The 25549-nt window shown below is 44.9% G+C and overlaps 1 protein-coding gene across 2 annotated transcripts in view; it reads right to left on the bottom strand.

Annotated features, from left to right (window-relative positions):
- The window catches only part of DNMT3B (DNA methyltransferase 3 beta), a 60511-nt gene extending 39657 nt beyond the window's left edge, over window positions 1–20854 (bottom strand). For both annotated transcript variants that reach the window (XM_067468290.1, XM_060771819.2), the window contains exons 1-2: window positions 20786–20854; window positions 1620–1761 (exon numbers count right to left, since the gene is read on the bottom strand). In XM_067468290.1, coding sequence (XP_067324391.1) covers window positions 1620–1755 — 136 coding nt within the window. In that variant the 5' untranslated portion in view covers window positions 1756–1761; window positions 20786–20854. The remainder of the gene's footprint in view (window positions 1–1619; window positions 1762–20785) is intronic.
- Window positions 20855–25549: the final 4695 nt, after the last annotated feature.

Raw genomic sequence — 25549 nt, 5'->3', positions numbered from 1 at the left:
ATACTGCGCCACTAGTCTCGTGGAGACCCCTTTTCCCCATGATAATAACTCTTCCAGCTCCGTTCTTAACTAAAAGTCATCTGTAAGTCTGATGTGTGTAACTTTGGGACTTTTTTTTGTCGTGCCAGGAGCGACTTGAGAAATGCAAGTCGCTTCTGGTGTGAGAGAATTGGCCGTCTGCAAGGACGTTGCCCAGGGGACGCCCGGATGATTTGATGTTTTTATCATCCTTGTGGAAGGCTTCTCTCATGTCCCCGCATGAGGAGCTGGAGCTGATATGGGGAATGCCGTGGATGTAGCGTACCTGGATTTCAGTAAAGCCTTCGACAAGGTCCCCCATGACCTTCTGGCAAGGAAACTAGTCCAATGTGGGCTAGGCAAAACTACAGTGAGGTGGATCTGTAATTGGTTAAGTGGACGAACACAGAGAGTGCTCACTAATGCTTCCTCTTCATCTTGGAAAGAAGTGACGAGCGGAGTGCCATCAGCAGGGTTCCGTCCTGGGCCCGGTCCTGTTCAACATCTTTATTAATGACTTAGATGAAGGGCTAGAAGGCATGATCATCAAGTTTGCAGATGACACCAAATTGGGAGGGATAGCCAATAGTCCAGAGGACAGGAGCAGAATTCAAAACGATCTTGACAGATTAGAGAGATGGGCCAAAACTACCAAAATGAAGTTCAACAGGGACAAATGCAAGATACTCCACTTTGGCAGAAAAAATGAAATGCAAAGATACAGAATGGGTGACGCCTGGCTCGAGAGCAGTACGTGTGAAAAAGATCTTGGAGTCCTCGTGGACAACAAGTTAAACATGAGCCAACAATGTGATGTGGCGGCAAAAAAAGCCAATGGGATTTTGGCCTGCATCAATAGGAGCATAGTATCTAGATCTAAGGAAGTAATGCTACCCCTCTATTCTGCTTTGGTTAGACCACATCTGGAATATTGTGTCCAATTCTGGGCACCACAATTCAAGAGAGATATTGACAAGCTGGAATGTGTCCAGAGGAGGGCGACTAAAATGATCAAGGGTCTGGAGAACAAGCCCTATGAGGAGCGGCTTAGGGAACTGGACATGTTTAGCCTGAAGAAGAGAAGGCTGAGAGGAGATATGATAGCCATGTATAAATATGTGAGAGGAAGCCACAGGGAGGAGGGAGCAAGCTTGTTTTCTGCTTCCTTGGAGACTAGGACGCGGAACAATGGCTTCAAACTACAAGAGAGGAGATTCCATCTGAACATGAGGAAGAACTTCCTGACTGTGAGAGCCGTTCAGCAGTGGAACTCTCTGCCCCGGAGTGTGGTGGAGGCTCCTTCTTTGGAAGCTTTTAAGCAGAGGCTGGATGGCCATTTGTCAGGGGTGATTTGAATGCAATATTCCTGCTTCTTGGCAGGGGGTTGGACTGGATGGCCCTTGAGGTCTCTTCCAACTCTTTGATTCTATGATTCTATGATAGAGGGAGCTCATCCGCCTCTCCCCAGATTTGAACCTGCGACCTGTCGGTCTTCAGTCCTGCCGGCACAAGGGTTTAACCCACTGCGCCACTGGGGGCTCCTTTGGGACTGCCTATATAAGTGATGAATTGATGTTTCATCTCCACTGAAGAAGAGGTACCTGGTTTCTTCCTCTTCCCTTTGATCTCTAAAGCAGTGTTGGCTTTGTCCTCCGATGGATCCCCGCAGCTTCCGTTGACCAAGACCACCGACTCCTCGCTGTCCACCTCCCAGTGCACTTCCTTTTCTTTTTTCATGTTTACCTGCAAGAGAGAGTTCAAACCGCATTCATTCTATAGTGTAGATTAGGCATGGGCCAACTTTGGCCCTCCAGGTGTTTTGGACTTCAACTCCCACAGCCTCAGGCCCTTTACTTTCTCCCCTCAGCAACTTAAGCGAAGGCGAGGTTGGGTTGTTGTAGGTTTTTCCAGGCTATATGGCCATGTTCTAGAGGCATTTTCTCCTGACGTTTCGCCTGCATCTAGGCAAGGTTGGAGGGAGGCTCATGCCAGCTAGTCCCTTCAAGGCATGGGGGGGGGGGGTTCTATGTGGGAAGTTTGGCTCAATTCTATCATTGTTGGGATTCGGAATGCTCTTTGATTGTAGGTGAATTATAAATCTCAGTAACCACAACTCCCAAATGTCAAGGTCCATTTTCCCCACACTCCACCAGTGTTCACATTTGGACATATTGAGTATTGGTGCCAAGTTTGGCCCAGATCCATCATTGTTTGAGTTCATAGTGCTCCGTCAATGTAGGTGAACTACAACTCCAAAACTCAAGGTCAATGCCCACCAAACCCTTCTGTCAGGGGTGCTTTGAATGCAATATTCCTGCTTCTCGGAAGGGGGTTGGACTGGATGGCCCATGAGGTCTCTTCCAACTCTTTGATTCTATGATTCTATGAACTACAACTCCAAAACTCAAGGTCAATGCCCACCAAACCCTTCCGGTATTTTCTGTTGGTCATGGGAGGTCTGTCTGCCAAGTTTGGTTCAATTCCATTGTTGGTGGAGTTCAGAATGCTCTTTGATTGTAGGTGGACTATAAATCCCAGCAACAACAACTCCCAAATGTCAAAGTCTATTTTCCCCAAACTCAACCAGTGTTTGCATTTGGGCATATTGAGTATTTGTGCCAAGTTCGGCCCAGATCCATCATTGTTTGAGTTCATAGTGCTCCGTCAATGTAGGTGAACTACAACTCACAAAGTAAAGGTTAATGCCCACCAAACCCTTCCAGTATTTTCTGTTGGTCATGGGAGTTTTATGTGCCAAATCTGGTTCAATTCAATTGTTGGTGGAGTTCAGAGTGTTCTTTGATTGTGGGTGAACTATAAATCCCAGCAACTACAACTCACAAATATGAAGGTCTATTTTCCCCAAACTCCACCAGTGTACATATGTGGGCATATTGCGTATCCGTGCCAAGTTTGGTCCAGATCCATCATTGTTTGAGTCCAGAGTGCTCTGTCAATGTAGGTGAACTACAACTCCCAAACTCAAGGTCAATGCCCACCAAACCCTTCCAGTTTTTTCTATTGGTCATGGGAGTTTTAAGTGCCAAATCTGGTTCAATTCAATTGTTGGTGGAGTTCAGAATGCTCTTTGATTGTGGGTGAACTATAAATCCCAGCAACTACAACTCCCAAACAGCAAAATCAATCCCCACCAATATTGAAATATGGAAATATCAGATATTTGTGCAAAATGTGGTCCAGTGAATGAAAATACACCCTGCATATATGATATTTACATGACAATCCAAAACAGCAGCAAAATTACAGTTATCATGTAGCAACAAAAATGTTATGGTTGATGGTCATCACAACATGAGGAACTGTACTAAGGGGTCGCGGCATTCGGATGGTTAAGAAACACTACTTTTAAAAATGCATCCAAAAATGTTTCCCTGTAAACTGTTCATTCTGGGATGCCCCTTTCATCCATGCAAAGCTTTGCTTGATGTCTGGTTCATGAAAAGATGAGCACACCTGTCCTTTGACAAAACACTGTACGCTGCCTGGGACATTCTTCCTTTTCCTTGCCAAGTTTGTCATGTCTCACCCGTCAAAAGCTGTGGCTTTGAGGCCAGAATGGAGACAGCTGCAAAGCCCAGATGGCAAGACCTGTGGTTTTGCAGGTTCAAAGAATGGAATAAGGAGGGATGCAACAGGTGTGTTTGCTCTCGAGAAGAAAGAGGAGAAATGCCGGCTTCAAACGGAGAAACTATCCAGATCCAAAGACAGAATTTCTTTGCTCTGAAGCTTTCCAACTGAGGAACTAGTATTTTTTCTCTACCTCTTAAACTACTCAGCTCTTTATGTTGTTGTTGTTCGTTCGTTCAGTCGTCTCCGACTCTTCGTGACCTCATGGACCAGCCCACGCCAGAGCTCCCTGTCGGCCGTTACCACCCCCAGCTCCCTCAAGGTCAGTCCAGTCACTTCAAGAATGCCATCCATCCACCTTGCCCTTGGTCGGCCCCTCTTCCTTTTGCCTTCCACTTTCCCCAGCATAATTGTCTTCTCTAGGCTTTCCTGTCTCCTCATGATGTGGCCAAAGTACTTCAACTTTGTCTCTAGTCTCCTTCCCTCCAGTGAGCAGTCGGGCTTTATTTCCTGGAGGATGGACTGGTTGGATCTTCTCGCAGTCCAAGGCACTCTCAGAAGTTTCCTCCAACACCACAGCTCAAAAGCATCGATCTTCCTTTGCTCAGCCTTCCCTAAGGTCCAGCTCTCACATCCGTAGGTGACTACAGGGAATACCATGGCTTTGACTAGGCGGATCTTGGTTGCCAGTCTGATGTCTCTACTCTTCACTATTTTATCGAGACTGGACATTGCTCTCCTCCCAAGAAGTAAGCGTCTTCTGATTTCCTGGCTACAGTCTGCATCTGCAGTCATCTTTGCCCCTAGAAATACAAAGTCTGTCACGGCCTCCACGGTTTCTCCTTCTATTTCCCAGTTGTCAATCATTCTTGTTGCCATAATCTTGGTTTTTTTGACGTTTAGCTGCAACCCGGCTTTTGCGCTTTCTTCTTTCACCTTGATTAGAAGGCTCCTCAGCTCCTCCTCGCTTTCGGCCATCAGAGTGGTGTCATCTGCATATCTGAGGTTGTTAATGTTTCTTCCAGCAATTTCCACCCCAGCCTTGCATTCCTCAAGCCCCGCACATCCTCGCATGATGTGTTCTGCATACAAGTTAAAAAGGTTGGGTGAGAGGATGCAGCCTTGCCGTACGCCTTTCCCAATCTTGAACCAGTCTGTTGTTCCGTGGTCAGTTCTTACTGTTGCTACTTGGTCCTTATATACAGATATATATATCTCTTTATATACAGATGGAAACAGCAAGGCTTTCCACCACAAACATCAGAAGAGCTGCAAGACCAAGAAGAAGCCATGAGAATCAAGACAAAGATCAACCCAGAGGAAAAGTGTTCTTCCCGTACATCAAGGGGACGACTGACCACATAGGGTCGCCTATGGGCTGAGAGGGGCGGTATATCTATACACATAATAAAAGTGAAAAATGTGTACATGTGTATGTGGTGGAAGTGTCCATTTACACAGCCTCCTGCCTCCACAAACTGGCTATAGTTCCCAGTGCTGAGAAGCCACCAAAAGCAGTCCCTCCAAGGACATTGCAGGTTGATTCGTGTTTGGGCAACGCTGCGTTTGGTGGTCCCTATGTAGACTTGTCCACAGCTGCATGGTATACGGTAGTCTTGACTCTTTTCTGGAATGTTAAGAGGGAAGAGGGAGATCTAATGTCCCTAGGAAGGGCATTCCGTAGCCAAGGAGCCACCACTGAGGAAGCCCTGTCTCTCGTCCCCACCAACTGTTTTTGTGGTACAGGTGGGATCAAGAGCAGGGCCTCCCCAGACGACCTTAAAGTCCTAGCAGATTCATAAGGGGAGATTCGTTTGGACAGGTGCTCAACCGTCTCTGCTCAACCGTCTCAGTAGCCTCCACGCCTTCTGGCTGCTCCTGCCCATGTTGACCTCTGTGATCAACTTGATCCACTGTTCTTTCTTGGCTTCAGAGATGGAGGACACAATGCTCTGCGCTGCCTGGAAGGTTTGCTCACTAAATGGGTCTTCGTTGTGGAGCCTGTAATAGTTTTCCAACAAGGCAGCTGTTTCAGGGGTAATGCCCTGAAGGTAGTTGGTTCTGCAGCCTCTTGGTATCGAGGCCCGTGAGCAGGTTTTCACAATTTCAATAAAGTGCTCGTATTCCTCAGGGATTGGCGCGGCCGATGTGATCAGCTTCTAAGCAGAGGCTGGATGGCCATTTGTCAGGGGTGATTTGAATGCAATATTCCTGCTTCTTGGCAGAATGGGGTTGGACTGGATGGCCCATGAGGCCTCTTCCAACTCTTTGATTCTATGTCATCTAACATGTCTGAGAATTTAGTCCAATCTGCCTTTCTGAAGTTGAATCTTCGTTTAAATCGAACTTCTTGAGGCCTTATTGTTGGGAACAGTTGGCGTATTATTGGTCGGTGCTGTGTGTTTGGGATTGGTGGTCCCACTGATTTGGTGCATTGCTATACGATGCTGTCGCTCACAAATAGGAGGTCTGGGCTATAACCTCGGTGCCACCTCCCGCTGTTGTAGGATGGTGGGAGCTTGCTATCATGGATGAGTGATAGTTTGTGCAGTTCAGACCAGGACAGGACAGCCTCTCCATTTCTGTCCTCTTGGGCATAGCCCCATACGTGGCTATGGCTGTTGAAGTCCCCAATTACTACCGCCCTTTGGTGCCTGTCAAAGTTTTGGGGGAGGAGAAGCAGAACTCTTCATTTGGGGGCTTGTACACAGAGGTGATGGTGATGTTGTTAAGCTCTACTGTTATAACCTCTATATTGTTTTCTTCTGCTGACTTGGAGGCCTGGTTTGACAAAGACGGCGCTTCCATACTGCGCATGTGGTCTTTCTGCTACTAAGACCATTCCTGGAACTTTGGGTCGTTTCTGTTGTTCATCCCCGTGTTTCTTGGACACACAGCATGTCACATTTCTGTTTGGACAGGTAAGTTGGGCCAGAACCGTTTAGGCCTTTATAGGCTAAAGCTAGCACTTTGAATTGTGCCCGGTAGTAGACTGGCAGCCAGTGGAGCTGGCGCAACAGAGGAATTGTATGCTCTCTGAGTGCCACTCCTGTTAGTAATCTGGCTTCCATCCGTTGCACAATTTGAAGCTTCCGGACAGTCTTCAGTCAAGAGATGCTGGACCTCGCTCACAACCCCCATGTCAGGCTACACAGAGAAGCCATTGAAATCCATAAGCATGTGGACAATTTCAACAAAACAGAGGAAACCATGGAAATGAGCAAAACCTAGCTACCAGTATTTAAAAAAACTCGAAAATCAGGACCGTAAAGAAAAAGAACAACACTCAGAAAACAGAGGAATTCCAGACAGGAAATTATCATAGCTCCACTATAGGGTTGCCATAAGTTGAAAACAACCCAAAGGCACACAACATGAATTAGCCTGCTTTATAAAAGTACTATTTAAGAAACCAAGTTCTTTCTGAGATCTAGTTCTTCTGGCCCCACAGTTGCAAACGCTCGCAAACAATGCTGCTCTGCCTTCCTCTTGCCTGCCCCCTTTTCTTTGGTGGCCCCAAGTTCCTCACTGCCTGCGGAAGACCCCAGGCGCCAGGAAACCTCTGCTTTATGGCTTTGCGTGTGAAATGAAGGAAGAAAAGACCCTCCGCTTCCTTCCGCTGCTGCAGGAACAGCTCGGATGCCCCTCACCGCAGGCGATATCTGCAGGAGACACGGGCCTTTTTCAGTGCAAAGGGATCTCCAAGGAAAGGTGTTCAGCAGAACCCAAGACACTGGCAGAACCGGTCACCGTTAAGTGTCTATTTGAACGTGCATCCAAATTGCCTCTTGACTTATAGCATCCCTATAAATGCCATAGTGTTTTTTCTCAGGCAAGGAAGACCCAGGAGTGGTTCTTCCAGTTCCTGCCTCTGAAACATCCCCTGCAGCACCTGTGCTTCGGAGACTAGGGAAGGTCCTTCTTTATGGACTGCCACTCCCAGAATCCCCCATCCCAATTATGCTAGGAATGTGTTGTCGAAGGCTTTCGTGGCTGTGAGTTTTGCCAGCTGTATGGCCATGTCCCAGCAGCATTCTTTCCTGATGTTTCACCTGCATCTGTTGCAAGCATCCTCAGAGGGTTTCTCCAACAGACCTCTGAACAAACTTCTGAGGATGCCAACCACAGATGAAGGCGAAAGGAGAATGCAGCTGGAACATGGCCATACAGCTGTACATAATACCTTGCTGAAACTAAATCCAGACAAGACAGAGGTACTCCTGGTCAGTCGCAAGGCCGAACAGGGTATAGGGTTACAGCCTGTGCTGGACGGGGTCGCACTCCCCTTGAAGGCGCAGGTTCGCAGCTTGGGTGTGACCCTGGACTCATCGCTGAGCCTGGATCCCCAGGTTTCAGCAGTGACCAGGGGAGCATTTGCACAGCTTTGGCTCGTGCGCCAGCTGCGCCCGTATCTTGGGAAGTCTGACTTGGCCACGGTGGTACACGCTTTGGTCACATCCCGCCTCGACTACTGCAACGCTCTCTACGTGGGGCTGCCCTTGAAGACGGCCCGGAAGCTCCAGCTAGTCCAGCGCGCGGCAGCCATGTTGTTAACCGGAGCGGGACGCAGGGAGCACACAACGCCCTTGCTGTCCCAGCTCCACTGGCTGCCGATTAGCTACCGGGCCCAATTTAAGGTGCTGGTGTTATCCTACAAAGCCCTAAACGGTTCTGGCCCAAAATACCTTGAGAACCGCATCTCGGCCTACGAGCCCACGAGGACCTTGAGATCATCCGGGGAGGCCCTTCTCTCGGTCCCGCCTGCCTCACAGGCACGTCTGGCGGGGACAAGAGAGCGGGCCTTCTCGGTGGTGGCCCCCCGGCTGTGGAACTCCCTCCCCGCTGAAATCAGACAGGCGCCTTCCCTCATGGCCTTCCGCAGGGGCCTGAAAACCTGGCTCTTCGAAAAGGCCTTCAACTAAGTGCTATGTTTTTTGGAATGACCACCGGAATGGATCATGACTACGAGATTGATTATGACCCAAACTAGACGAAGCGGATTTTTAGTTTAATTAGCTGTGTATTGTAAGATGTGTGTTATGGTCCTGATCTAGTGTAACCTGTTGTCTTCATGTTCTATGTCCTGTACACCGCCACGAGTCGCCCTCGGGCTGAGAGTGGCGGTTAACAAGTGCAAATAATAAATAAATAAATAATACTCCAAAAGGATATTTACAATTATTTCTATATTATTATTATTATTATTATTATTATTATTATTATTATTTGAAACACAACAAGATGTGTCCACAACAGACACTCTGTTGGCTGTTGTATCAGATCACACGTCGGACACTTGTCTGGAGAACAAGCCCTATGAGGAGTGGCTTAAGGAGCTGGGCATGTTTAGCCTGAAGAAGAGAAGGCTGAGAGGAGATATGATAGCCATGTATAAATATGTGAGAGGAAGCCACAGGGAGGAGGGAACAAGCTTGTTTTCTGCTTCCTTGGAGACTAGGACACAATGGAACAATGGCTTCAAACTACAAGAAAGGAGATTCCATCTGAACATGAGGAAGAACTTCCTGACTGTGAGAGTCGTTCAGCAGTGGAACTCTCTGCCCCGGAGTGTGGGGGAGGCTCCTTCTTTGGAAGCTTTTAAACAGAGGCTGGATGGCCATCTGTCGGGGTGATTTGAATGCAATATTCCTGCTTCTTGGCAGAATGGGGTTGGACTGCATGGCCCATGAGGTCTCTTCCAATTCTTTGATTCTATGATAAGTGTCTAGGACTGTGTGATGTATTGGTGAATAATGCATGCAGATCCCAGTAAGGTGGCCTTCTGCAGCTGGCAGATGGTAATTTTGTCAGCGCCAATTGTGTTTAAGTGCAGGCCAAGGTCTTTAGGCGCGGCACCCCATGTGCCAATCACTACTGGGACACCCTTGCCTGACTTGTGCCTGAGTCTTTGCAGTTCGATCTTTAAATCCTCATATCGTGTCAGCTTTTCGAGTTGTTTCTCTTCAATTCTGCTGTCACCTGGGATTGCAACATCAACAATCCATACTTGGTTTTTAAACACAATCATGAGGTCAGGAATATTGTGCTCCAAAACTCTGTCTGTCTGAATTTGGAAGTCCCAGAGTAGCTTATTATTATTATTATTATTATTATTATTATTATTATTTTCCTATTTATAATTCTAAGGTAGAGAGGAAGGACGGTAATACCTGGATTATTGGATTATTTAATAATACTATGATATTATTATTTTATATTGTTACTATTTTTAGGTTGGCAGGAATGACCATCCAAAAAGGCCCCCTTTCCCATGTTCTGGCAGCTCTTTCCTGCAGCATTTGGGGGAGAACCAAAGTTAGATAATGAGTCCCCATAGGTGCCTTTAAGTCACCTGCAGCCAACTCATGAAAGCCATAGGTTTGTCTTAGGCAAGGGACACTCAGAGGTGGCTTTGCCTGTTCCTTCCTCTGAAATAGAAGCTAATGCTTTTTTGGAAATCCTTCTAGGTCAGAGAAAGGCTCTTCTTTTGGACTTCCACTCCCAGAATCCCCCATCCAATTATGATAGGAATGATAGTCCAAAAAGCTACCTTTCCCCATGCCATGGAAGTTCTAGTATGCATCATTTGGAAGGAAAGGGACAAAGGTGAGTTCTAGTATGCACCTTTGCCTTCAAGTCTTGTGGCAACCTCATTAATTTTGTAAGGCTTCCTTCAGAAAAGCTTCTTCCAGGTGATTTCCCCTCAAATAAAACCTACAGTACTTGCTATTCCTTAGTGGTCCCCCATCCCAGAACTAACCAAAATGAACCCGGCTTAGCTTCCAAGATGAGATGGATCTGGTGTCTTTTAGGGTAATTCAGTGTATGCATGCGTATTCAAGCTGCATGTTGACCTCTGTCCACACATAGGGTTTTCTTAGCAAGGAAGACAAAGCAGATAATCTGGATTTTATATGGCAAAGCAGATGGAGCCCGAGAAGTTATTTTGCCAGTCCCTTCCTCTCAAATAAAGCATCCAAATACTAACCAGGGCTAGCCCTGCTTAGCTTCCATGGCTCCATCTTAGGGAATTCTCAAGGTTGTGCTTTCTACTGGAGTTTTTTTTTTTTGTCATGTCAGGAGCGACTTGAGAAACCGCAAGTCGCTTCTGGTGTGAGAGAATTGGCAGTCTGCAAGGACGTTGCCCAGGGGACACCGGATGATTTGATGTTTTATCATCCTTGTGGAAGGTTTCTCTCATGTCCCCGCATGAGGAGCTGGAGCTGATAGAGGGAGCTCATCCGTGCTCTCCCTGGATTCGAACCTGCAACCTGTCAGTCTTCAGTCCGGGCCGGCACAGGGGTTTAACCCACTGCGCCACTGGGGGCTCCTCTACCGGAGTTAATACTGCATTCACGATATTGGAAGTCCCTCATCCAAATGTCCTTGCAGATGGCCAATTCTCTCACACCAGAAGCGGCTTGCAGTTTCTCAAGTCGCTCCTGACACGACAAAAAAAAAATCCAAACACTAACCAGGCCTGACCCTGTTTAATTTCCAAGATTAGGCAGGGTCAGATGCCTTTTAGGGTGCTTGAGTATGTCTGCTCCTGTGGCTTGCACATTTGCAAGGCAATGAAGTCCAAAAGTGGGAAGAGCGGGCCACCGACCCCTTTGCAGGAATGGAAAGCAGCAGCAGCCTTAGGCTAGTGCTAGCCAAAGTGATTGATGTGGGATTAGCCCACGAGCCATATGCTCTCTCCACACGCACCAAGACAAACCTGCTTTCCCAAGATTTCTGCAAGAGCGCCAATTGCATCATCTGGCTCATGTGCTGCGGAGGAGCTGCTACTGCATGAAAGGCCGACAAGGAAACATGGCCGCAGGGTCGTTTCCTTTGCCAAGGCTGCTGGCAAGGCATGGAAACGGGCCACACCTCCTCCTGCAGAAGCATCCCAAAGGCAACCGTTATTATTATTGTGTTGTCGAAGGCTTTCATGGCCGGAATCACTGGGTTCTTGTAGGTTTTTCGGGCTATATGGCCATCGTCTAGAGGCATTCTCTTCTGACGTTTCACCTGCATCTATGGCAAGCATCCTCAGAGGTAGTGAGGTCTGTTGGAACTAGGAAAAGGGGTTTATATATCTGTGGAATGGCCAGGGTGGGACAAAGGACTCTTGTCTGCTGGAGCTACGGGTGAATGCTTCAACTGACTGCCTTGATTAGCCTATAATGGCCTGACAGTGCCTGGAGCAAACTTTTGTTGAGAGGTGATTAGATGTACTTGTTTGTTTCCTCTCTGTTGTTGTGCTGTTGTAATATTAGAGTTTTTTAATACTGGGAGCCAGATTTTGTTCCTGATGAACCTACCTGGACACAGAATTTTATTTGTGAACACAGAAATGCTGGACCACTCTCACAACCACCATGTCAGACTACACAGAGAAGCCATTGAAATCCACAAGCATGTGGAGAATTTCAGCAGAAAGGAGGAAACCATGAAGATGAACAAAATCTGGCTAGCAGTATTAAAAAAAAACCTCTAAAATTACAACAGCAAAACAACAGATGACATCTAATCACCTCTCAACAAAAGGTTGCCCCAGGTACTGCCAGGCCATCAAATGCTAATCAAGGTGGTCAGTTGAAACATTCACACCTAACTCCAGCAGACAAGAGTCCTTTGTCCCACCCTGGTCATTCCACAGATATATAAACCCTATTTCCTAGTTCCAGCACACCTCACTACCTCTGAGGATGCTTGCCATGGATGCAGGCGAAACGTCAGGAGAGAATGCCTCTAGACCATGGCCATATAGCCTGAAAAAACCTACAACAACCCAGTTATTATTATTATTGGTGCTCTTGCACAAATGTGATGTGGTGCCTATATGTGTTGTAGGGTGCATCCACACTGTGGAATGAATGCAGTTTTGACACCACTTTAACTGCTGTGAAATCCTGGGAGTTGCAGTTTGGCCTTCTGCTTTGGCAGAGAAAGCAAAAGACCTTGTAAGTCTCCAAAGCTCCTAAAATACTGAGCTAAGTAATTAAAAATTATATCAAACTGCATCCGTTCTTCAGTGTAGATCAGTGTTTCTCACCCTTCCAAATGCCGCGACCCCTTAAGACAGTTCCTCCTGTTGTGCTGACCCCCAACCATAACATTATTTTCATTGCTACTTCACAACTGTAATGTTGCTATTGTTATGATTCGTAATGTAAATATCTGATAGGATGTATTTTGGGTTGTTGTAGGTTTTTTCGGGCTATATGGCCATGGTCTAGAGGCATTCTCTCCTGACGTTTCGCCTGCATCTATGGCAAGCATCCTCAGAGGTAGTGAGGTCTGTTGGAAATAGGACAATGGGTTTATATATCTGTGGCCTGACAGTGCCTGGCTACCAGTATTAAAAAAACTCTAAAATTACAATAGCACAACAACAGAGAGGAAACAAACAAGGACATCTAATCACCTCTCAACAAAAGTTTGCTCTAGGCACAGTCAGGCCATTATATGCTAATCAAGGTGGTCAGTTGAAACATTCACACCTAGCTCCAGCAGACAAGAGTCATTTGTCCCACCTGGCCATTCCACAGATATATAAACCCTTTTTCCTACTTCCAACAGACCTCACTACCTCTGAGGATGCTTGCAATAGATGCAGGCGAAACGTCAGGAGAGAATGCCTCTATACCACGGCCATATAGCCCGAAAAAACCTACAACAACTCAGTGATTCCAGCCATGAAAGCCTTCGACAGTAGGATGTATTTTCATTCACTGGATAAAATTTGGTAAAAAAACACAATACACCCAAATTTGAATACTAGTGGGGTTGAGGAACCGATTTTGTCATTTGGGAGTTGTAGTCGCTGGGATATATAGTTCACCTACAATCAGAGAGCATTCTGAACTCCACAACAATGGAATTGAACCAAACTTGGCACACAGAATTCCCATGTCCAACAGAAAATACTGGAAGGGCTTGGTGGGCATTGACCTTGAGTTTTGGAGTTGTAGTTCACCTACATCCAGAGAGCACTGTGGACTCAAACAATGATGGATCTGAACCAAATTTGGCACGAATACTCCATATGCCCCAATGTGAACACTGGTAATGTTTGGGGGAAATAAACCTTGACATTTGTGAGTTGTAGCTGCTGGGATTTATAGTTCAACTACAATCAAAGAGCATTCTGAACTCCACCAACGATGGAACCAAACCAGCTTGGAACACAGACAAAGAGAAAATACTGGAACGCTTTGGTGGGCATTGACCTTGAGTTGAAGGTGTGAAAATAGACCTTCATATTTGGGAGTTGTAGTTGCTGGGATTTATAGTTCACCCACAATCAAAGAACACTCTGAACTCCACCAACAATTGAATTGAACCAGATTTGGCACTTAAAACTCCCATGACCAACAGAAAAAAACTGGAAGGGTTTGGTGGGCATTGACCTTGAGTTTGGGAGTTGTAGTTCACCTACATCCAGAGAGCACTGTGGACTCAAACAATGATAGATCTAAACCAAACTTAGCACCAATACTCAATATGTCCAAATGTGAACACTGGTGGGGTTTGGGGGAAATTAAGACTTTGACATTTGGGAATTGTTGTTGCTGGGATTTATACTCCACCTACAATCAAAGAGCATTCTGAACCTCACCAACAATAGAATTGGGGCAAACTCCCCACACAGAACCTCCATGACCAACAGAAAATACTGTTTTCCTATCATCTTTGGTGACCCCTCTGACACCCCCTTGTAACCCCTCCCCCAGGGGTCCAGACCCACAGGTTCACAAACGCTGGTGTACATACAACTGTGAGAACTACCTTGCCTAAGAAAACCCTACAAAAGCAATAAGGCCAGCAGAGGTAGGCAAGCAACTTGCAATCACAGATACACACTCATTGTATTGTTACATTGGAATTACATTTGGAAATGTTTTACATCCATGGGTTTAGCATGGTTGCTTTATGTAATTGCATTGTAACTTTTGCATGATACATTGTTTTAACACAAAACCAAAAGCTGGGAAAGCAAGTGACAGATAAAGTGCATCTACTGAGGAATGCATGCAGTTTGACCCACAGCTCAATTCTATTATTATTATTACTTGATACATAACAACATTAGTAAACAGCAAACAAGATCACTTTGCTGGCTGTTGCATTGGATCACACGGCGGACCCTTCCCAAGTGTCTAGGACTGTGTGATGTATCGACAAAAAATGTGTGCAGATCCCAGTAAGGTGGCCTTTTGCATCTGGCAGGTGGTAATTCTGTCAGCGCTGATTGTTTTTAAGTGCAGGCCAAGGTCTTTAGGCACTGCACCCAGTGTGCCAATCACCACTGGTAACATTATTATTATTATTATTATTATTAGTTATGCCTCATTTTTTTTCTCCACAAGGGCTCCTGGAGTTTTAGTTCATTGAGACACCAGCACTCTTTGTCAGAGAAGGTTGAAGACCTTGCAAAACTACAACTCCCAGGATTCCTGGAGTCCTAGGAGTTGTAGTTTATTGAAGCACCAGCACTCTTTGTCAGAGAAGGCTGAAGACCTTGCAAAACTACAACTCCCAGGATTGCAGCAGCTCTGGAGTCCTGGAAGTAGTAGTTTATTGAGACACCAGCACTCTTTGTCAGAGAAGGCTGAAGACCTTGCAAAACTACAACTCCCAGGATTCCTGGAGTCCTGGGAGTTGTCGTTTATTGAAGCACCAGCACTTTGTCAGAGAAGGCTGAAGACTTTGCAAAACTACAACTCCCAGGATTGCAGCATCTCTGGAGTCCTGGGAGTTGCAGTTTATTGAGACACCAGCCTGAAGACCTTGCAAAACTACAACTCCCAGGATTCCTGGAGTCCTAGGAGTTGTAGTTTATTGAAGCACCAGCACTTTGTCAGAGAAGGCTGAAGACCTTGCAAAACTACATCTCCCAGGATTGCTGCATCTCTGTAGTCCTGGGAGCTGTAGTTTATTGAGGCACCAGCAGTTTTATGTCAGAGAAAGCTGAAGACCTTGCAAAACTACATCTCCCAGGATTGCTGCATCTCTGAAGTCCTGGGAGCTGTAGTTTATTGAGACACCAGCGCTCTTTGTCAGAGAAGGCGGAAGACCTTGCAAAACTACAACTCCCAGGATTGCAGCAGCTCTGGAGTCCGGGGAGTTGCAGTTTATTGACACACCAGCCTGAAGACCTTGCAAAACTACAACTCCCAGGATTCCTGGAGTCCTAGGAGTTGTAGTTTATTGAAGCACCAGCACTCTTTGTCAGAGAAGGCTGAAGACCTTACAAAACTACAACTCCCAGGATTGCAGCAGCTCTGGAGTCCTGGGAGTTGTAGTTTATGGAGACACCAGCACTCTTCGTCAAAGAAGGCTGAAGACCTTGCAAAACTACAACTCCTGTTGCAGTTACAGCGTTGTCAAACTGTAGTGTAGATCCAACCTAAGGCAGCCTAAAAGGAATTAGCATTTCTGCAAATAGATTTCCCCTTGAAAATAATCAACACGCTGCAATGCCTCCAATGCAAGCATTATAACATTGGTAAACCCGGAAAAACCTACAACAACCCATTGGTAAACCCCATAAAATCCATAGGCTTGAAGAGGGACTTAATGGCGCCCACCCGCGCATGCCTGGCTCTCCTTTTATGAGAAAGGTCTTGCATAAACTTTTAAGAGGCAAGCGGATTTATGGCGACCACTTGACAAAAGGCTGGACGACCATCAATCTTCTTGCCTTTGTTGGCCTTGATGTCAAGGATTAACAAGAAATTAGCTTGTCTCTCTTCCTTCTTTTGTCCTTTGTGGAGCAGCTAAAAGTTGGGCCATTGGAAGGCAAACCAGGAGGTGTGTCTACACTGCAGAATGAATGCAGTTTGGCACCACTTCTAACAGCTATGACTCCATGCAAGGAAGGTTGAAGACCTTGCAAAACTACAGCTTCCAGGACTCCTAGCATGGAGCCCATGGCAGTTAAAGTAATGCCAAGCTGCATTGTTCTATAATAAAGATGCATCCAGGGAAGGGCTGCAAAAAGCATCACAAACCCATCATAAGAAACAACGCAGATTGATCCTACTTTAATTGCCATGATTCAATGCTATGGGAGTTGTAGTTTGATATGGTCTTGAGCCTCAGAGTTGCTCCTTGCGGAGAGAAAAAGCGAGGCATGAATAAGCATAATAATAATAATAATAATAATAATAATAATAATATTGTATTGTCGAACCCAATAATAATAATAATAATAATAGTTCCCAGTGGTGATTGGTACACTGGGTGCAGTGCTGTGCAATCCTGGGAGTTGTAGTTTGATATGGTCTTGAGCCTCAGAGCCGTTCTTTGCGGAGAGAAAGAGCGAGGTTTAAATAAGCATAATAATAATAACAATAATAATGTATTGTCGAACCCAATAATAATAATAATAATAATAATAACCCAATAATAATAATAATAATAATAATAATAGTTCCCGGTGGTGATTGGCACACTGGATGCAGTGCTGTGCAATACTGGGAGTTGTAGTTTGATATGGTCATGAGCCTCAGAACTGCTCCTTGCAGAGAGAAAAAGCGAGGCATAAATAATAATAATAATAATAATTCCCAGTGGTGATTGGCACACTGGATGCAGTGCTGTGCAATCCTGGGAGTTGTAGTTTGATATGGTCTTGAGCCACAGACCCACTCCTTGCAGAGAGAAAGTGAGGCATAAATAATAATAATAATAATAGTTCCCAGTGGTGATTGGCACACTGGATGCAGTGCTGTGCAATCCTGGGAGTTGTAGTTTGATATGGTCTTGAGCCACAGACCCACTCCTTGCAGAGAGAAAGTGAGGCATAAATAATAATAATAATAATAGTTCCCAGTGGTGATTGGCACACTGGGTGCAGTGCTGTGCAATCCTGGGAGTTGTAGTTTGATATGGTCTTGAGCCTCAGAGCCGCTCTTTGCAGAGAGAAAAAGCGAGGTTTAAATAAGCATAATAATAACAACAATAATAATGTATTGTCGAACCCAATAATAATAATAATAATAATAATAATAACCCAATAATAATAATAATAATAATAATAATAGTTCCCGGTGGTGATTGGCACACTGGATGCAGTGCTGTGCAATACTGGGAGTTGTAGTTTGATATGGTCATGAGCCTCAGAACTGCTCCTTGCAGAGAGAAAAAGCGAGGCATAAATAATAATAATAATAATAATTCCCAGTGGTGATTGGCACACTGGATGCAGTGCTGTGCAATCCTGGGAGTTGTAGTTTGATATGGTCTTGAGCCACAGACCCACTCCTTGCAGAGAGAAAGTGAGGCATAAATAATAATAATAATAATAGTTCCCAGTGGTGATTGGCACACTGGATGCAGTGCTGTGCAATCCTGGGAGTTGTAGTTTGATATGGTCTTGAGCCACAGACCCACTCCTTGCAGAGAGAAAGTGAGGCATAAATAATAATAATAATAATAGTTCCCAGTGGTGATTGGCACACTGGATGCAGTGCTGTGCAATCCTGGGAGTTGTAGTTTGATATGGTCTTGAGCCACAGACCCACTCCTTGCAGAGAGAAAAAGTGAGGCATAAATAAGCATAATAATAATAATAATAATAATAATAATAATAATGTTCCCAGTGGTGATTGGCACACTGGGTGCAGTGCTGTTCAATCCTGGGAGTTGTAGTTTGTTATGGTCTTGAGCTTCACGAAACTACAACTCCCAGGATTGCACAGCATTGCACTCAGTGTGCCAATCACCACTGGGAACATTATTATTATTATTATTATTATTATTATTATTAATGCCTTACTTTTTCTCTCCGCAAGGAGCGGCTCTGGAGTCCTGGGAGTTGTAGTTTATTGAGACACCAGCACTCTTTGGCAGAGAAGGCTGAAGGCCTTGCAAAACTACAACTCCCAGGATTGTTGTATTGAAGGGCCTTTCCACACTCCACAACTGTAGAACTATGTTCCACTTTAACAGCTTCCACAGCATTATATGTAAGAATGGGATTTGTAGTTCGGTAAAGAGCAACTTAGGATCCTCACCCGGAGTGCCAAAGCACGTCACCAAATCCTGAGACTTGCCTTTTGTTGAGACACCAGACCTTTGGTAGATAAAGGGGTTGTAGTTTTATGAAACCTTTCAACTTATTTGCCAAACTACAACTCCCAGGATTGCACAGCATGAAGCCACTGCAGGTAAATTGGGGTCAATTTACATTCATTCAACAGCATAGCTGTATCCTTGAAGGACCTTTCCACACTCCACAACTGTAGGACTATGTCTCCACTTTGACTGCTTCCACAGCATCCCATATAATCCTGGGATTTGTAGTTCGGTAAAGAGCAAGTTAGAAGCCTCACCCAGAGTGCTATAAAGCACATCATCAAATCCTGCACCAGACCTTTGGAAAAGATGGGAGTTGTAATTTTACGAGGCCTTTCACCTTTGCAAAAGAGAGAAACTACAACTCCCAGGATTCCATTTGAATGAATTTGGCAGTTAAAGTAGGATCATAAGAATGCTATGATTATAATCCGGTTTAAAGACGATAATCTGGTATGTAGAACACTATAGAAGGGGCTCAGGCTTCTTCTACACTACCAAATAATCCAGTTTATAAAGGTTGGCAATTCACATTATCTGCTTGGAACTGGATTATATGAGTCTCCACTGCCAAACAATCAAGTTCAAAGCAGATAATCTAGGTTTTGTATTGTAGTGTTGAAGAGGGCGGTTTCTGAAACTTTGAATCGGATTATCTGGCAGTGGAGACCCATATAATCCAGTTTAAAACACATAATCCGGGATATGGAGAAATATGGAAGGGGACTCAGGTTCCTAGTACACTACCATTTAATACAGTTTATCAAAGCAGGCAATCCACATTATCTGCTTTGAATTGGATTATATGAGTCTACACTGCCAGATAATAAGGCTTAAAGCAGATAATCTGGGTTTTATATTGCACTGTTGAAGGGGGCCGGATTCTGAAGCTTTGAATCGGATTATCTGGCAATGGAGACTCATATAATCCGGTTTAAGGCATATAATCCGGTTTATGGAAAAGTGTGGAAGCAGTCAGGCTCCTTCTACACTGCCATATAATACAGTTTAACAAGGCAGACAATCGACATTATCTGCTTTGAACTGGATTATATGTGTCTACGCTGCCAAATAATCCAGTTCAAAGCATATAATCCTGAATACAGAATAGTGTGGAATTGGGTTATAGGTGTCTACACTGCCAGATAATAAGGTTCAAAGCGGATAATCTGAGTTGTATATTGCAGAGTTTATGGGAGCCAGGTTTCTGAAGCTTTGAATTGGATTGCCTGGATCTGATCCCAGATTGTCTGGCAATGTAGCCACAAGGCCCTTCCAAGGCAGATAATCTGCAATATCTACTTTGAACCGGGTTATCTGAGTCCACACTGCCTCATCACCATCTACACTGCCCTATATCCTTGGGTCTGATCCCAGATTATCTGGCAATGTAGACACACAGAGTATCAAGGCAGATAATCCACAATATCTACTTTGAACTGGATTATATCCGAGTCCACACTGCTATATAACCCAATTCAATGTGGATGTACCCCATATCCCTGGGTCTGATCCCAGATTATCTGGCAATTTAGACACACAGAGTATCAAGGCAGATAATCCGCAATATCTACTTTGAACCGGATTATCTGAGTCCACACTGCCTCATCAGCGTCTACACTGCCCTATATCCCTGGATATGATCCCAGATTATCTGGCAATGTAGACACAGGACCCTTCCACACAGAATATCAAGGCAAATAATCCGCTGTGTCTACTTTGAATCGGATTATCTGAGTCCACACTGCCATATAACCCAATTCAATGTGGATGTTGTACAGATTTGTTGGAAGGGGCCTCATACCATCCAAATGGGATCAGATACTGGATTATATGGCAGTGTAGATCCAGCTAGGATCCTGATCCTGATGGGATCCAATTGGGGAGAGATCCAGTGCTTTGGGGAGGAAGAGAAGGAGAAAAAGGAGGAAGGGAAGGGAAGGCAAGCCAACCGGCTCCTTCCCTTTTTGAGACAAAGCCCAAACTTTGCTAAAGTTTTGCTTAATGTTTTGCATGCAAATCAGAATGCATTTATTTAATTGCAGGGGGGAGAAAAATGGGATTGCAAAGGAAAAGGGGGGGAAAAGAAAGCCTGGGAGCTGCTCACCTTCTTCTCCTTCTCCTTCTCCTTCCTCCAGGCTCTTCCTCCTGAGTCTCCTTCTTTCTCCTCCTTCGTTTTCCCGGGTTTGCAAAGGAGACCTCCCCCGGGAAGCCACGCCCACCCACGCCTCCAGGCCACGCCCCTCCCTCCTGGCTTTGACCCCCCCTCTCTCTTGTGGGTGGGGCTCCAGGTGGAGGTGTCTCCTCCTGCAGGTGAGGAGGGAGGGAGAGACAGGTAGGCAGCCAGCCAGCCAGACAGGTCCTCCCTCCTCTTGGAAAAGGCATGGACCAACTCTGGCCCTCCCTCCAGGTGTTTTGGACTGCAACTCCCACAATTCCTAACAGCCGGTAGGCTGTTAGGAATTGTGGGAGTTGTAGTCCAAAACACCTGGAGGGAGGGCCAGAGTTGGCCCATGCCTGGACAAAGCAGAGTTCAGAAGGCACCTCTATGTATTGCCCTTCCTAACACACAATACCTGCTCTGAACTGGATTATTTGAGTCCACACTGCCATATAATCCGGATCAATTAATGCGGATTTTCCACAGCTGTGTGGAAGGGACCTAAGGCCTCTTCTACACTGCTAAACAAAATCCATATTATTCTTTTTGAACTGGATTATATGACAGTGTAGACTCATAATCCAGTTCAAAGCCAATAATGTGGATTATCTGCCTCGATATTTTGGGTTATATGGTGGTGTAGAAGGGACTTGAGTCTTCATTGTATTGAAGACACACAAAATCCATATTATTCTCTTTGAACTGGATTATATGGCAGTGTAGACTCATATAATCCAGTTCAAAGCCAATAATGTGGATTATCCACCTTGATATTTTGGGCTATATGGTGGTGTAGAAGGGCTTGAGTCTTCATTGTATTGCAGACACACAAAATCCATATTATTCTCTTTGAACTGGATTATATGGCAGTGTAGACTCATATAATCCAGTTCAAAGCCGATAATGTGGATTATCTGCCTCAATATTTTGGGCTATATGGTGGTGTAGAAGGGGCTTGAGTCTTCGTTGTATTGAAGACACACAAAATCCATATTATTCTCTTTGAACTGGGTTATATGGCAGTGTAGAGTCATATAATCTAGTTCAAAGCCAATAATGTGGATTATCTGCCTCGATATTTTAGGCTATATGGTAGTGTAGAAGGGGCTTGAGTCTTCGTTGTGTTGAAGACACACAAAATCCATATTCTCTTTGAACTGGATTATATGGCAGTGGTATGGTTGCTGATGGCACAATAAATAAATAAATAAATATGGCAGTGTAGACTCCTATAATCCAGTTCAAAGCCTATAATGTGGGTTATCTACCTCGGTATTTTGGGCTATATGGTGGTGTAGAAGGGACTTGAGTCTTTGTTGTTTTGAAGACACACAAAATGCATATTATTCTCTTTGAACTGGATTATATGGCAGTGTAGACTCATAATCCAGTTCAAAGCCTATAATGTGGATTATCTGCCTTGATATTTTCGGTTATATGGTGGTGTAGAAGGGGTTTAAGTCTTTGTTGTATTGAAGACACACAAAATCCATATTATTCTTTTTGAACAGGATTATATGGCAGTGTAGACTCAAATAATCCAGTTCAAAGCCAATAATGGGGATTATCTGCCTCAATATTTTGGGATATATGGTGGTGTAGAAGGGCTTGAGTCTTCGTTGTATTGAAGACACACAAAATCCATATTATTCTTTTCAAACTGGATTATATGGCAGTGTAGACTCATATAATCCAGTTCAAAACCGATAATGTGGATTAACTGGCTCGGTATTTTGGGTTATATGGTGGTGTAGAAGGGGCTTGAGTCTTCGTTGTATTGAAGACACACAAAATCCATATTCTCTTTGAACTGGATTATATGGCAGTGGTATGGTTGCTGATGACACGATAAATAAATAAATATGGCAGTGTAGACTCGTATAATCCAGTTCAAAGCCGATAATGTGGATTATCTACCTCGGTATTTTGGGTTATATGGTGGTGTAGAAGGGCCTTGAGTCATCATTGTATTGAAGACACACAAAATCCATATTATTCTCTTTGAACACAAAATCCATACTATTCATTTTCAACCGGATTATATGGCAGTGTAGACTCCTATAATCCAGTTCAAAGCCTATAATGTGGATTATCTGCCTTGATATTTTGGGTTATATGGTGGTGTAGAAGGGGTTTAAGTCTTTGTTGTATTGAAGACACACAAAATCCATATTGTTCTTTTTGAACCAGATTATATGGCAGTGTAGACGCCTATAATCCAGTTCAAAGCCGATAATGTGGATTATTTGCCTTGATATTTTGGGTTATATGGTGGTGTAGAAGGGGCTTGAGCCTTCATTGTATTGAAGACACACACACACACATTGCTTGAATATCCCAAAAGCACCAGATACCATCTCATCTTGGAAGCTAAGCAGGGTCAGCCCTAGTTAGGATTTGGATGGGAGACCACCAGGTACCACAGACTCTATTCCCTTCTATGTCACCATATAAAATTTACTTATTTGTTTATCTCAAATATTTGTACGCCACCCTTCTTAACACCCCCTCCCTCCCGGGGGGACTCAAAAAATCCATACTATTCATTTTGAACTGGATTATATGGCAGTGTAGACTCATATAATCCAGTTCAAAGCCAATACTGTGGATTATCTGCCTCGATGTTTTGGTGGTGGTGTAGAAGGGGCTTGAGTCTAAGGCACACACACACATTGCCTGAACATCCCAAAAGCACCCAATCCCATCTCATCTTGGAAGCTAAGCAGGGTCAGCCCTAGTTAGGACTTGGATGGGAGACCACCAAGGAATGGCAGGTGCCACAAGACCTATTCCCTTCTACACCACCATATAAAATCTGTGTTCTCAAATAAAATGCTGTGTCCAGGTTGGTTCCCAGGGTGCTCTGCTATGGCTGACTTCTCTGGTTGAAGTAGTCTGCAGTGCCTTTCATGTTCCTTGATGCGTGTCTGGGCAATGTCGCATTTGGTGGTCCCTATGTAGACTTGTCCACAGCTGCATGGTATACAGTAGACTCCTGCAGAGGTGAGAGGATCCCTCTTGTCCTTTGCTGAACGAAGCATTGTTTGGATTTTCTTGGTGGGTCTGTAGATAGTTTGTATGTTGTGTATTATTTGAGAATACAGAAATGCTGGATCACTCCAACAACCACCATGTCAGACTACACAGAGAAGCCATTGACATCCACAAGAAGCATGTGGACAATTTCAACAGAAAGGAGGAGACCATGAAGATGAACAAAATCTGGCTACCAGTATTAAAAAACTCTAAAATTAGAACAGCACAACAACAGAGGGGAAACAATCAAGGACATCTAATCACCTCTCAACAAAAGATTGCTCCAGGCACTGCCAGGCAATCAAATGCTAATCAAGGTGCAACATACAAACAATCTACAAACCCACCAAGAAAATCCAACCAATACTCCGTTCAGCAAAGGACAAGAGGGATCCTCTCACCTCTGCAGGAGTCTCCCGTGTACCATGCGGCTGTGGGCAAGTCTACATAGGGACCACCAAACGCAGCATTGCCCAGACATGAATCCAGGAACACGAAAGGCACTGCAGACTACTTCAGCCAGAGAAGTCAGCCATAGCAGAGCACCTGATGAACCAGCCTGGACACAGCATTTTATTTGAGAACACAGAAATGCTGGACCACACCAACAACCACCATGTCAGACTACACAGAGAAGCCATTGAAATCCACAAGAAGCATGTGGACAATTTCAACACAAAGGAGGAAACCATGAAGATGAACAAAATCTGGCTACCAGTATTAAAAAACTCTAAAATTACAACAGCAAAACAGCAGAGAGGAAACAACCAGGCACAGCTTAACACCTCTCAACAAAAAATTTTCCCAGGCTCAGCCAGGCCTTTAAATGCTAATGAAGGTGGTCAGTTGAAACATTCACACCTAGCTCCAGCAGGGAAGAGCTCTTTGTCCCACCCTGGTCATTCCACAGATATAAAGGTAAAGGTAAAAGTAGTCCCTGACATTAAGTCCAGTCATGTCTGACTCTGGGGTGTGGTGCTCATCTCCATTTCTAAGCCGAAGAGCCAGCATTGTCCGTAGACACCTCCAAAGTCATGTGGCCGGCATGACTGCATGGAGTGTCAGTTGAAACATTCACACCTAGCTCCACCAGACAAGAGTCCTTTGTCCCACCCTGGTCATTCCACAGATATATAAACCCATTTTCCTAGTTCCAACAGACCTCACTACCTCTGAGGATGCTTGCCATAGATGCAGGCGAAACATCAGGAGAGAATGCCTCTAGCACATGGCCAAAAAACCTACAACAACCCAAATAAAATAACTCTTACAATGATGCTAGAAATTCGAGTACTGAAGCAATGTTTGAAGGAAGGAAGAATTAGTCCTGAATTTTGCCTTGATAAGGGGGAAAGCAGCCCTAGAAGATGACTATAGGAAGGATGAATCTGGAAGTTTGGGTCCATCTTGACCTGGATGGTGCATCTAGAAATTCAGAAGGGTCGTTTTGGTGGTCAGCTGAAACATTCACACCTAACTTCAGCAGATAAGAGCTCTTTGCCCCACCCCAGCCATTCCACAGATATATAAACCAATTTTCCTTTTTCCAACAGACCTCACTACCTCTGAGGATGCTTGCCATAGATGCAGGCGAAACGTCAGGAGAGAATGTCTCTAGAACATGGCCATATAGCCCGGGGAAAAAAACCCAACAAGAACCTAGTGATTCCAGCC

The sequence above is a fragment of the Anolis sagrei genome, chromosome 4 (genome assembly GCF_037176765.1).
Source record: "Anolis sagrei isolate rAnoSag1 chromosome 4, rAnoSag1.mat, whole genome shotgun sequence".
NCBI classification, from domain to species: domain Eukaryota; kingdom Metazoa; phylum Chordata; class Lepidosauria; order Squamata; family Dactyloidae; genus Anolis; species Anolis sagrei.
This window is presented reverse-complemented; position numbering and strand designations above follow the sequence as displayed.